The 13,765-nt window shown below is 44.8% G+C and overlaps 1 protein-coding gene across 1 annotated transcript in view; it reads right to left on the bottom strand.

Annotated features, from left to right (window-relative positions):
• Nucleotides 1–1,351: 1,351 nt before the first annotated feature.
• LOC134969465 (carboxymethylenebutenolidase homolog) overlaps nucleotides 1,352–13,765 on the bottom strand; it is a 93,929-nt gene continuing 81,515 nt past the window's right edge. Inside the window, exons 5-6 of the mRNA XM_063945431.1 lie at nucleotides 3,059–3,150; nucleotides 1,352–1,675 (exon numbers count right to left, since the gene is read on the bottom strand). Coding sequence (XP_063801501.1) covers nucleotides 1,493–1,675; nucleotides 3,059–3,150 — 275 coding nt within the window. The 3' untranslated portion in view covers nucleotides 1,352–1,492. The remainder of the gene's footprint in view (nucleotides 1,676–3,058; nucleotides 3,151–13,765) is intronic.

Raw genomic sequence — 13,765 nt, 5'->3', positions numbered from 1 at the left:
TCATTTGAAACAATAATCCCCATGGGACGGACCTAGTGTCCTGGTGAAGATATAGAGATTATGTGATTTTTATTTGGAAAGGTAACCATGAAACTCAATCAATTTTGTATATTTTTAAACACTAATGATCGGAATATAGTATTAACGTATAATATTAATTCATGCACTGTAGACTTTCTCGTTTAAACAATTTATATAGCGGAAGGTCATATTAAAACACATAATTTTATAAAAACTACAGATTCAAGAGCCTACATTAGTAAGGAGAGCTGTCGCCCTAAAAATTGTCTAGATTCAATCTATGTAGGCCAGTTTAAACATTTAAAAATAAATTGTACTGATCAAGAAGTTTTCCACATACAGTCCTTAGAAATGAAAGACTGTTTTACATCCTGTGGGTATACAGAAGCTACAGTAACAGCATCCCTAGAGGCAGTTTCTAGGACTGATAGGAGAGAGCTGATTACTGGGAAGGAAAGAATACCCAAATATAATGAAGAGAAATATAAATGAGATTTCACTACAACATATACTTCACACCATCAACAGGTACAGAATATTTTGAGGAAACAGTGGGATGTACTTCAAAAAGATCCCATAGTAGGGAAAGATTTACTTACAATTCCAGTATGTATTTTCTGGAAAGCACCAAACCTGAAATCAAAGTTTGTGAGGAATTTCTGTCCTCCATCACCCAAACAGGGGATTACCACATCTGTGGGTTTCTACAAATGTGGTTCATATATGGGATGTAAAAGCATTAAAAATAAATTTGGTAATAAAAAAAAACTGATGTGGAAATTAATGGAAAAGAGATAGAAATAAAAGTATTGAATGCTCCTGTAATATATTTTATATTGAGCGAACAAGTAGATCCTTAAAAGTGAGAGTGACAGAACACTTACAAAATATTAAGAAAGGCGTAGAAATGCAGGCATTATCTATGCATTTAAACAGAATCACCAAGATTTTGGATTTTACATGCTCTCTACTATGACATTGGGCATCGGCCTTCCAAGATGGAATTGTCCTTGGGCCTTCCTACCCACCCTTATGTTGTATAAACAGGACATGCACACTTTAACAAACCAATCATTTCAGCGGCAGGGTCTGCCACACGACTGTGACTGAAATGACTGGTTGGTTTGGGCCCCCACCAAAAAAGAAGCAATTAATCTCTCCTTGCATAAACTGGCTCTACAGAGGCAAGATGTCCACCTCATCCTCATCCCCCGTTTCCTCACCCCTTTCACTGTGTACATCCTCCTCCTCACAGAGTATTAATTCGTCCCCACTGGAATCCACCATCTCAGGTCCCTGTGTACTTTCTGAGATAGATAATATTGACAACTGTTTTGTAAAGCTTTATTTTATAAGAATTACATATGTAAAAATGAATGGCTTGATTTAAACTAGGGAAAAAAACACACCTCCCACACTTCTTGTTCATGTTTGCATTAATAAATCAATATGGCAAAAAAAATGCATTGCATTAATTAACATATTTCTTGAGCCACTCCAACATGTCTTTCCGTGCCTCTAGAATGTATGGTTTATCCTCAGGGTTAATGTCCTCATTCTTCCTGTGGGCAAAACCATGGTTTTGCTTTGGAAATATTTTAACTTTAAATTCAGCCTTTGAGTGCTCTTTAAGTTTTTTATCCAGTAATGCAACCTAGAAGAGAGGATTAGTCAAGTTACCATAAAGATGTACAATATTATCAACAGACTAACTGGAATGCCATTCAGGTGGATGTTGATATTGTATGCAATATCGCTCTCTCTCTCTCTCATATATATATATATATATATATAGTGTCCACTTACATCTTTGCTATTTTGCTCAATTTGGCACAGTATGCAAAACACGGCTAAGCCGTTTTTCACGAGTAGCGAATGGATGAATTTTAAAATTTTTGTTTGCCATAATAGAATATGTATAAAGTAACATATTAAAGGAGCAAATGAAGGCATGGCTAAATCTCTGAGTCTATGGCATACAAACCGTGCCATACATGGCGGAATATAGCAAAGATGTATGTGGACCCATCTGTATATACTGTGTGTGTCTGTATATATATATATATATATATATATATGTATATCAATACGAGGGTGCGGCACTCATGCTAGTCTCATAAAGAAACGGATGTCCGTTTCTTTATGAGACTAGCATGAGTGCCGCACCCTCGTATTGATATTCAATTAACACCGTGAGGGCACCAGTAAAAGCTATCTGTGAAGGCTTATATGGAGTGCCGGACCGCAGCATCCGATAGATAGATAGATATATATACACACATACATAGCAGTGAGTAAGGAGACAGCGGCACTCAGAGACTTTTAAAATATAACTGTGTATTCAGTACATCACAATAAACTCCAACACTGGAGTTTATTGTGATGTACTAAATACAGAGTTATATTTTTAAAGTCTCCGAGTGCCGCTGTCTCCTTACTCACTGCTGTACTACAAGTACCAGAGTGCACTGGAGCACTTGAGCAAATCGGAGAGGGAGTGCCGGTCCATGCACCAAGCTGTATGTACGTACGTACATATATATATATATATATATATATATATATATGGTACTGTATGTATCAATGCTATTGTGCTTACCTTTTGTGATGCTGGAATCTAAAAAAGGTGCCGAGGTACTGTGCCAGAAATAAACATGTGTTATCGTCATGGCAACTAGAGTGTACATGTAAACCCTGTATCCTCACAATGTTTATAGTACATAAATATACATACACATATATACGCAATATATATATATATATATATATATATATATATATATACACACACACACACACACACACACAACTTATATTCCACCACCAACCTCTGTCACTTTAGCACTCATATTGGATCCATTAAGGTTCTTACTGCTTTCCCATTCCAGAAAGGTGGTTTCTATAGGTTTCTGTATTTAGAATACTGGCCCTGTTGTGTATCTGTGTAGAGTCATGTCACTGTGTGTTTTCTTTGAAATATAAGTCAGAGGACTGGCAAATGTGTCTATTAGCTCAGCTCTGAATAAAATGCACTTACCTGTTCAAGTGGTATTAATGGGTCATTCTCACCAAAAATGAACAATGTGGGACTTAGTAATCCATACTTGTCAATGTCTTCACGGACTAAACCTAATAAAAATGATGATAATAATAAAAATGTTATAATTAGTTTTATGTCTTTTTCAATTAATTACCAGATTTGTTTTATCTCCAGTATTTCTATGTCATGCATGTAAAACCTGGAGAAGGGTCTCAGCGTAAAGTAGGCGTGTTATATACTGCAATTATTTTTGCATGAATAATTTCCGATCTTTATTTGTCTTAAAAGATTTTATTCTATCTTGTATTTTCTCTGACGTCCTAGTGGATGCTGGGACTCCGTCAGGACCATGGGGAATAGCGGCTCAGCAGGAGACAGGGCACAAAATTTAAAAGTTTGACCACTAGGTGGTGCGTACTGGCTCCTCCCCCTATGACCCTCCTCCAAGCCTCAGTTAGGTTTTTGTGCCCGTCCGAGCAGGGTGCAATCTAGGTGGCTCTCCTAAAGAGCTGCTTAGAAAAAGTTTGTTAGGTTTTTTATTTTCAGTGAGTCCTGCTGGCAACAGGCTCACTGCAACGCGGGACTAAGGGGAGAAGAAGCGAACTCACCTGCGTGCAGGATGGATTGGCTTCTTAGGCTACTGGACACTAGCTCCAGAGGGACGATCACAGGTACAGCCTGGATGGGTCACCGGAGCCGCGCCGCCGACCCCCTTGCAGATGCCGAATAGAGAAGAGGTCCAGAAACCGGCGGCAGAAGACGTCTCAGTCTTCATGAGGTAGCGCACAGCACTGCAGCTGTGCGCCATTGCTCTCCGCACACTTCACACCAGCGGTCACTGAGGGTGCAGGGCGCTGGGGGGGGCGCCCTGGGCAGCAATGTAATATACCTATTCTGGCTAAAATATATCACATATAGCCCCTGGGGCTATATGGATGTATTTAACCCCTGCCAGGTTCCAAAAAAACCGGGAGAAGAAGCCCGCCGAAAAGGGGGCGGGGCCTATTCTCCTCAGCACACAGCGCCATTTTCCTGCCCAGCTCCGCTGCGAGGAAGGCTCCCAGGACTCTCCCCTGCACTGCACTACAGAAACAGGGTAAAAACAGAGAGGGGGGGCACTTATTGGCGATATTTATAATATTTGAGCTGCTATAAAGGGAACACACTTATTAAGGTTGTCCCTATATATATATTTATAGCGCTTGGGTGTGTGCTGGCAAACTCTCCCTCTGTCTCCCCAAAGGGCTAGTGGGGTCCTGTCTTCTATCAGAGCATTCCCTGTGTGTCTGCTGTGTGTCGGTACGTGTGTGTCGACATGTATGAGGACGATGTTGGCGTGGAGGCGGAGCAATTGCCTGTAATGGTGATGTCACCCCCTAGGGAGTCGACACCAGAATGGATGGCTTTGTTTATGGAATTACGGGATAGTGTCAGCACGCTACAAAAGTCGGTTGACGACATGAGACAGCCGGCAAACCAGTTAGTACCTGTCCAGGCGTCTCAGACACCGTCAGGGGCTGTAAAACGCCCTTTACCTCAGTCGGTCGACACAGACCCAGACACTGACACTGAATCCAGTGTCGACGGTGAAGAAACAAACGTATTTTCCAGTAGGGCCACACGTTATATGATCACGGCAATGAAGGAGGCTTTGCATATCTCTGATACTGCAAGTACCACAAAAAGGGGTATTATGTGGGGTGTGAAAAAACTACCGATAGTTTTTCCTGAATCAGAGGAACTGAATGAAGTGTGTGATGAAGCGTGGGTTACCCCAGATAGAAAACTGCTAATTTCAAAGAAGTTATTGGCATTATACCCTTTCCCGCCAGAGGTTAGGGCGCGCTGGGAAACACCTCCTAGGGTGGATAAGGCGCTCACACGCTTATCAAAGCAAGTGGCGTTACCGTCTCCTGATACGGCCGCCCTCAAGGATCCAGCTGATAGGAGGCTGGAGAATACATTAAAAAGTATATACACACATACGGGTGTTATACTGAGACCAGCAATCGCCTCAGCCTGGATGTGCAGTGCTGGCGTGGCTTGGTCGGAGTCACTGTCTGAAAATATTGATACCCTGGATAGGGACAGTATTTTACTGACTATAGAGCAGTTAAAGGATGCATTTCTTTATATGCGAGATGCACAGAGAGATATTTGCACTCTGGCATCAAGAGTAAGTGCGATGTCCATATCTGCCAGAAGAAGTTTATGGACGCGCCAGTGGTCAGGTGATGCGGATTCCAAACGACATATGGAAGTATTGCCGTATAAGGGGGAGGAATTATTTGGGGTCGGTCTATCGGATCTGGTGGCCACGGCAACGGCCGGAAAATCCACCTTTTTACCCCAGGTCACCTCCCAGCAGAAAAAGCCGCAGGCTTTTCAGCCGCAGTCCTTTCGTTCCTATAAGAACAAACGAGCAAAAGGACATTCCTATTTGCCCCGAGGCAAAGGAAAGGGTAAGAGACTGCAACAAGCAGCTCCTTCCCAGGAGCAGAAGCCCTCCCCGGCTTCTACAAAGGCGTCAGCATGACGCTGGGACCTTACAAGCAGACTCAGGGGCGGTGGGGGGTCGCCTCAAACATTTCAGCGCACAGTGGGCTCACTCGCAGGTGGACCCCTGGATCCCGCAAGTAGTATCTCAGGGTTACAGGTTGGAATTCGAGAAGTCCCCTCCTCGCCGTTTCCTAAAGTCTGCTTTGCCAACGTCTCCCTCCGACAGGGCGACGGTATTGGAGGCCATTCACAAGCTGTATTCTCAGCAGGTGATAGTCAAGGTACCCCTCCTACAACAGGGACAGGGGTATTACTCCACGCTATTTGTGGTACCGAAGCCGGACGGCTCGGTAAGACCGACCCAAGGGTACCTCAGGTTCGTGGTCCAAAACTGTCATTATCAGTTTCAGACGCTGCCGTTTGGATTGTCCACGGCACCCCGGGTCTTTACCAAGGTAATGGCCGAAATGATGATCCTTCTTCGAAGAGAAGGCGTCTTAATTATCCCTTACTTGGACGATCTCCTGATAAGGGCAAGATCCAGAGAACAGCTGGAGGTCGGAGTAGCACTAACCCAAGTAGTGCTCCAACAACACGGGTGGATTCTGAATTTTCCAAAATCCCAACTGATCCCGACGACACGTCTGTTATTCCTAGGGATGATTCTGGACACTGTTCAGAAAAAGGTATTTCTTCCGGAGGAGAAAGCCAGGGAGTTATCCGATCTAGTCAGGAACCTCCTAAAACCAGGAAAAGTATCTGTGCATCAATGCACAAGAGTCCTGGGAAAAATGGTAGCTTCTTACGAAGCGATTCCATTCGGCAGATTCCATGCACGAACTTTTCAGTGGGATCTGCTGGACAAATGGTCCGGATCGCATCTGCAGATGCATCAGCGGATAAAATTGTCCACAAGGACAAGAGTGTCTCTGCTATGGTGGTTGCAGAGTGCTCATCTGTTAGAGGGCCGCAGATTCGGCATACAGAACTGGGTCCTAGTGACCACGGATGCCAGCCTGAGAGGCTGGGGAGCGGTCACACAGGGAAGAAACTTCCAGGGCGTGTGGTCAAGCCTGGAGACGTCTCTTCACATAAATATACTGGAGCTAAGAGCAATCTACAATGCTCTAAGCCTGGCAAAACCTCTGCTTCAGGGTCAGCCGGAGTTGATTCAGTCGGACAACATCACGGCAGTCGCTCACGTAAACAGACAGGGCGGCACAAGAAGCAGGAGGGCAATGGCAGAAGCTGCAAGGATTCTCCGCTGGGCAGAAAATCATGTGTTAGCACTGTCAGCTGTGTTCATCCCGGGAGTGGACAACTGGGAAGCAGACTTCCTCAGCAGACACGATCTGCACCCGGGAGAGTGGGGACTTCATCCAGAAGTCTTCCACATGATTGTGGTCCATTAGGAAAGACCAATGGTGGACATGATGGCGTCCCGCCTCCACAAAAAACTGGACAGGTATTGCGCCAGGTCAAGAGACCCTCAGGCAATAGCTGTAGACGCTCTGGTAACACCATGGGTGTACCAGTCAGTGTATGTGTTTCCTCCTCTGCCTCTCATACCAAAAGTACTGAGAATTATACGGCAAAGGGGAGTAAGAACGATACTCGTGGCTCCGGATTGGCCAAGAAGAACTTGGTACCCGGAACTTCAGGAGATGCTCACGGAAGATCCGTGGCCTCTACCTCTAAGACGGGACCTGCTTCAGCAGGGACCGTGTCTATTCCAAGACTTACCGCGGCTGCGTTTGACGGCATGGTGGTTGAACGCCGAATCCTAAGGGAAAAAGGCATTCCGGAAGAGGTCATCCCTACCCTGGTAAAAGCCAGGAAGGAGGTGACTGCACAACATTATCACCGCATTTGGAGAAAATATGTTGCGTGGTGTGAGGCCAGGAAGGCCCCGACGGAGGAATTTCAACTTGGTCGATTCCTACATTTCCTGCAAACAGGATTGTCTATGGGCCTCAAATTAGGGTCCATTAAGGTTCAAATTTCGGCCCTGTCGATTTTCTTCCAGAAAGAATTGGCTTCAGTTCCTGAAGTCCAGACTTTTGTAAAAGGAGTACTACATATACAGCCCCCGGTTGTGCCCCCAGTGGCACCGTGGGATCTTAATGTAGTTTTGGATTTTCTCAAATCCCATTGGTTTGAGCCACTCAAATCGGTGGATTTGAAATATCTTACATGGAAAGTAACCATGCTACTGGCCCTGGCTTCAGCCAGGAGAGTGTCAGAATTGGCGGCTTTATCGTATAAAAGCCCATATCTGATTTTCCATTCGGACAGGGCAGAACTGCGGACGCGTCCTCACTTTCTGCCTAAGGTGGTTTCAGCGTTTCACCTGAACCAGCCTATTGTGGTGCCTGCGGCTACTAGCGATTTGGAGGATTCCAAGTTGCTGGACGTTGTCAGAGCATTGAAAATATATATTTCAAGGACGGCTGGAGTCAGAAAATCTGACTCGCTGTTTATACTGTATGCACCCAACAAGCTGGGTGCTCCTGCTTCTAAGCAGACGATTGCTCGTTGGATTTGTAGCACAATTCAACTTGCACATTCTGTGGCAGGCCTGCCACAGCCTAAATCTGTCAAGGCCCATTCCACAAGGAAGGTGGGCTCATCTTGGGCGGCTGCCCGAGGGGTCTCGGCATTACAACTCTGCCGAGCAGCTACGTGGTCAGGGGGGAACACGTTTGTAAAATTCTACAAATTTGATACCCTGGCTAAGGAGGACCTGGAGTTCTCTCATTCGGTGCTGCAGAGTCATCCGCACTCTCCCGCCCGTTTGGGAGCTTTGGTATAATCCCCATGGTCCTGACGGAGTCCCAGCATCCACTAGGACGTCAGAGAAAATAAGATTTTACTTACCGATAAATCTATTTCTCGTAGTCCGTAGTGGATGCTGGGCGCCCATCCCAAGTGCGGATTGTCTGCAATATTTGTACATAGTTATTGTTACAAAAAAATCGGGTTGTTATTGTTGTGAGCCGTCTGTTCAGAGGCTCCTACGTTTGTCATACTGTTAACTGGGTTCAGATCACAAGTTGTACGGTGTGATTGGTGTGGCTGGTATGAGTCTTACCCGGGATTCAAAATCCTTCCTTATTGTGTACGCTCGTCCGGGCACAGTATCCTAACTGAGGCTTGGAGGAGGGTCATAGGGGGAGGAGCCAGTGCGCACCACCTAGTGGTCAAACTTTTAAATTTTGTGCCCTGTCTCCTGCGGAGCCGCTATTCCCCATGGTCCTCACGGAGTCCCAGCATCCACTACGGACTACGAGAAATAGATTTATCGGTAAGTAAAATCTTATTTTTCAGATCTTTCATTACAGTGTGTGTGGTTTGGCAATAAAATGAAGCATACCTATAACTTAGAGAATATAAACAAATATGGAGGATAAATGCAAACGTTTCGTGCAAATGGACCTACATAACAGCAGTGTGCCCCCACAGGTACATTCCAAATATGGGTTTTACATTTCTTCCTTCCAGTCATTTTTACAGGACTGCACATTCTAAAGTTAGGCAAGAGAGTCCCAGTTTGTAAGGACTGTCCCGCCATGCCAATTATCTTCACTTTTGTTGTAAATATGTGTGAAGTAAGTCCCTGCTCACAATAGTGAAGGTGCCCACACACCTTTAACGATGTGGGCATTTCCGACCAATCGGAACGACACATCATTTAAATACGGTCTGTGTGTGGGCATCCTCAGATCTGTGTGTGTGATCCTCGGATCACTTGAACATGCAGAAGGATCTGTGGAGGTTGCAAACGATGCTATGCTGCTGAATGCAGCATGGCCCCGCTCGTCGTTGCTGGCATCGGCAGGGTCCCGTAGCTCGCGATGTATTCCTCATCGCTTCATGTGTGGGCACCTTTACAGAGCTATGCGCACATATGTATCTCAAATGCATATTTTTTAAAAGGTGTTTTTAGTGGGTGGGGGTTCTAAAGCGCTTCCCTGAATGCACGATTTTCAGGAGGCCAATGTTGGGATAAATGAGAATTTCTTACCCTGCTATATAATATCTTAAACCATGTGATTGCCTATAAAAACCCCACGCAAACCCTGTCACACATCAATACACATAAATTGATGCATGATGAAAAATAAAAGGAAAAACATAATTTAACTGGCAATATTCATAAATGTACTTGGATTTATGACTATGTGTGAGACATCTTTAACTGACGACTACTACACATATTCAGCAAGTCAGAGCCAGATTAAGATCCCATGGGACCAGAGGAAAGGTTCAGATCCACCAATCCATCAATCCCACTATTTACTTTTCCTACACAGAGGGAAATTAAGCCATAGCCTGGGCCGTAACTACGGGTGTACAAGTAATGCCACCACTTATTGTGCCAGGCCAAAGGGTTGGCACCATTGCTGTTCCAGTAGCACCAGCATTTTGCTTGTAGGGTGCCTTCAGTGGTACCCTGCAGCCTGGAGAGCTGACCAGTGCATTCGTAGGATGCAGTGAAAGGGTTAAAAAAAAATATTTCAGCTAAAATACTCGTCACATGTATGGTTTAAATTAATCATACGGGTGAGGACTTTTTTGATTATCTTTATTATTTTTAATACATTTCTTGAAGTAAGTCTAAAATGCACTTCTCCATTGAAATGTAACATAAAGGGGCAAAATGGGTCGCATTAAATGCATAGGACAAAACACTTAGGCAACAAGTTCTGAGCTGGTGCAAAACATAAGATATTTCATTTAGTGTAAAATGGCTGGACACTAGGGGCGGTTTAAGAGAGGAGAGGGCCCGTGTTCAGGCTATGTGTAGGCCCCCTTCCCTACGACAGCAGTGCTGTAGACTCTGGCAGATGCCTTTCTCCCAGAGTCTACAGTGCATGGCTCAGGGAATATCTCTACTGTGCATGAGCAAATCACCAGGAAAATGGCTGCCGCAACATTTTTTTCCAGTGATTTCTGTCTGCAGCGCAGCAGAACTGCAGAGGGGTAAGTATAATTATATGGGTGCAGGGTGTGTGGTGTGCACCTCACACCTATTATAGATACGCCAGTGCTGGGTGACCTTCTGCATGGCAAGCTTAAAGAGAGCTACCCAACCATTTATATAAACATAATAGTTTTGTTTCATTATAGAAAAACTAATTACTGTACTATACCACTAAGACATTGGTATACCTACTCAATGCTTTGCTAGGATTGCCATCTCTCTGCACAACTCCTGCCATCTGCCTGTGGAAAGCATGTGCTTCAGGTCAGTGCTCGAAGTGGGCCGATATACACCGGTATTGCACACTTTGAGCACTGACCTTCGCTGCCGCCACCTTTCAAATTCCACGCTGTTTAAGTGCTGGAACCGGCAGCCAATCAGGAGCAGCCACGTGGCCCTCCTGATTGGCTGCTGATCCGCGTCAGATTTCAAATGGTATCGCCGCAGTCATAGGGACCGAAGGTCCACACTACCGCTGCAGCTGCCCCAGGCTTGCTCATCTTCACCCCCGCCACTACCCCAGGCCTGATCCTCTTCACCACTGCCGCTGCCCCAGGCCTGCTCCTCTTCACTGCCGCCCAGCTGCCCACGTCCTCCTCTGCACCGCCGCTCGGTGCCCAGGGCCTTCTCCTCAGTGCCGCAGACTACAGCCTCTGAGCGCCGCCGACCACAGCCTCCTCCACTGCTCATTAGGTAACTCTTTTTGTCCCTCTGTCACCGCTGTCACTCTCTCTGTCCCTGCTGTCACTCTCTCTGTCTCTGCTGTCACTTTCTGTGTCCCTGCTGTCACTCTTTCTTCCTTCTGTCACTCTCCCTGTCACTCTCTCTGTCCCTGCTGTCACTCTCCCTGTCCCCATGTCCCTGCTGTCACTTTCTCTGTCCCTGCTGTCACTCTTTCACCCTTCTGTCACTCTCTCTGCCACTGTCCCTGCTGTCACTCTCCCTGTCCCTGAATGTGGGCTCTTACTGTGTGGCATAATGTGAATACGGCTCATACTGTGTGGCATAATGTGAATACGGCTCATAATGTGTGGCATAATGTAAATTTCGTCTCATACTGTGTGGCATAATGTAAATTTCGGCTCATACTGTGCGGAATAATGTGAATATGGCTCATACTGTGTGGCATAATGTAAATTTCGGCTCATACTGTGCGGAATAATGTGAATACGGCTCATACTGTGTGGCATAATGTGAATTTCGGCTCATACTGTGTGGCATAATGTGAATTTCGGCTCATACTGTGTGGTATAATGTGAATTTTGGCTCATACTGTGTGGCGTAATGTGAATTTCGGCTCATACTGTGTGGCGTAATGTGAATTTGGGATCATACTGTGTGGCGTAATGTGAATTTCGTCTCATACCGTGTTACATAATGTGAATTTTGGATAATACTGTGTGGTGTAATGTTTAAGGGGCACCAGTACTAGATAGCATAAGGGGTCCTACTATTGTGGTGCATAATGTGTATAAGGGATATATGGTGTGGTACACTACATTTAAGGACACGCCCATTTTGAGTGGCCACACCACCTTTTCCAGAGCATGCACACATTCATCGCGCGCATAATTACCTTCACTTTTCCTTACCCACACTTCAAAATTTCCACTTCGACCACTGCTTCAGGTGCAAAGTTGGTGTAAAGGGATTTTGCACAGTAGAGTGGCCAATTTCCATTTTGAAAATGATACTCATAGCGAGAATGATCTACTGGTAACATTTTGCAGCCAGTATGATGCCATTTATCCATAAAAGGTATGACAAAGCTAAATATTTATCGTATATAATACCCTTTATGAGGTCTAAGAACACTGTACGCTATTTATGTATGAAGTACCGTAAGGGTACGCTAGTTGCGTAACAATCGCTTTGCCGTGATCGAGACGCTCAAGCGTCACGTTCACTCACGGCCAAGAGATCACAGGCAGGCACGTTATTGGCTGTTAACTAAAGTAATGATTCGCTATAGCGTAGCGAACGCTCGGGACCACGAGGAGATCACCAGCGGCGCTGACGCTCACTATATTAAACCTTTGTATCTAAACCATAAACAGTGTATTGTGCAGTAAAACCTTAGTGTAATGTTAGAGAGTAAATGCAACACAGTATAACCTTTTTACCTTAAAAGCTGTTTGAGCGTCACCGACGCTCTGAGAATACTTAATACTATAAGAAACACACAGATACCGTGCTCAGGGTCCAACGCCTAAAATATATATTATGAATGCTATACTTGCAAAAGAGTTAAACACAATACAAGTCATACACTACAATATAACATAGACTACCTAACCAGATAACTACACAGGAAATACAATACAATACAATTTAAGGGAAAATGAGTGAGAAAGAGAAGGAGAGAGAGAGAGAGAAATTGAGAGAGATTGGCCCACAATAACAAGAAGATCAATATAGTTGCGGAGAAACACTTACGCACAAGGGGAAACGATCGCATGCGCCTCGATATCCAGCTCCCGATTATCAGCAATGAGAACCGTTGAAGAGAGTGAACTGGATATGGTCGGCCTGCCTATTTATGCCCCACACACAATACAATTCAATGGTCCCTACAATCTCATTGTTCATTGGACACAGGAATTCGGCTTCGCATTATAACAAAAGGTCATAGGTTGATTCATACAGGTGGGCTGTGACTATTTCCAACTGCTCAGGTGGGAGGGAAACTGGGTTTCCCGCCGCATGGGTAACAAAGTGCAAATAAAGTAAATGTTCATAAACTTCTTATGTCCATAACTATTCGCACGAGCGATTGATCTGCTTCAAACCAACACCGGAATATTTCTAATTAAATATTCTTCCGATGGATACTAAACACCACTGTATTACTCCTGTCTGACCCTTCGTATCAAACAAAGAGGGATTTCTCTGTTCATGAACATTCTATATTAACCAAACTTTCAGAATCTATCAAAGGGACCATGATCTACAAAATACATTATTAGTGAAAATATGTAGTGATTGAGTCGCACGCTACGATCGCATAAACTCTACCGTAAATACGCATACCATGCGCCTGCGGGTGCCCGCGACTGTGAGTATGCGCACGTACGGGAGAGCGTACGCATGCGCAGCACGGACCAGTATGAGGTGCAAATATGGCAGTGTGTGTAGAGATATTTTTCTGACTTTGACAGTCCACCCTTTGGCAGTCAATAATAACTGAAACCTTCTAAAACATTTCAAAAGGAGAAAAATAT

Source organism: Pseudophryne corroboree, chromosome 11 (assembly GCF_028390025.1).
Source record: "Pseudophryne corroboree isolate aPseCor3 chromosome 11, aPseCor3.hap2, whole genome shotgun sequence".
NCBI lineage: Eukaryota > Metazoa > Chordata > Amphibia > Anura > Myobatrachidae > Pseudophryne > Pseudophryne corroboree.
This window is presented reverse-complemented; position numbering and strand designations above follow the sequence as displayed.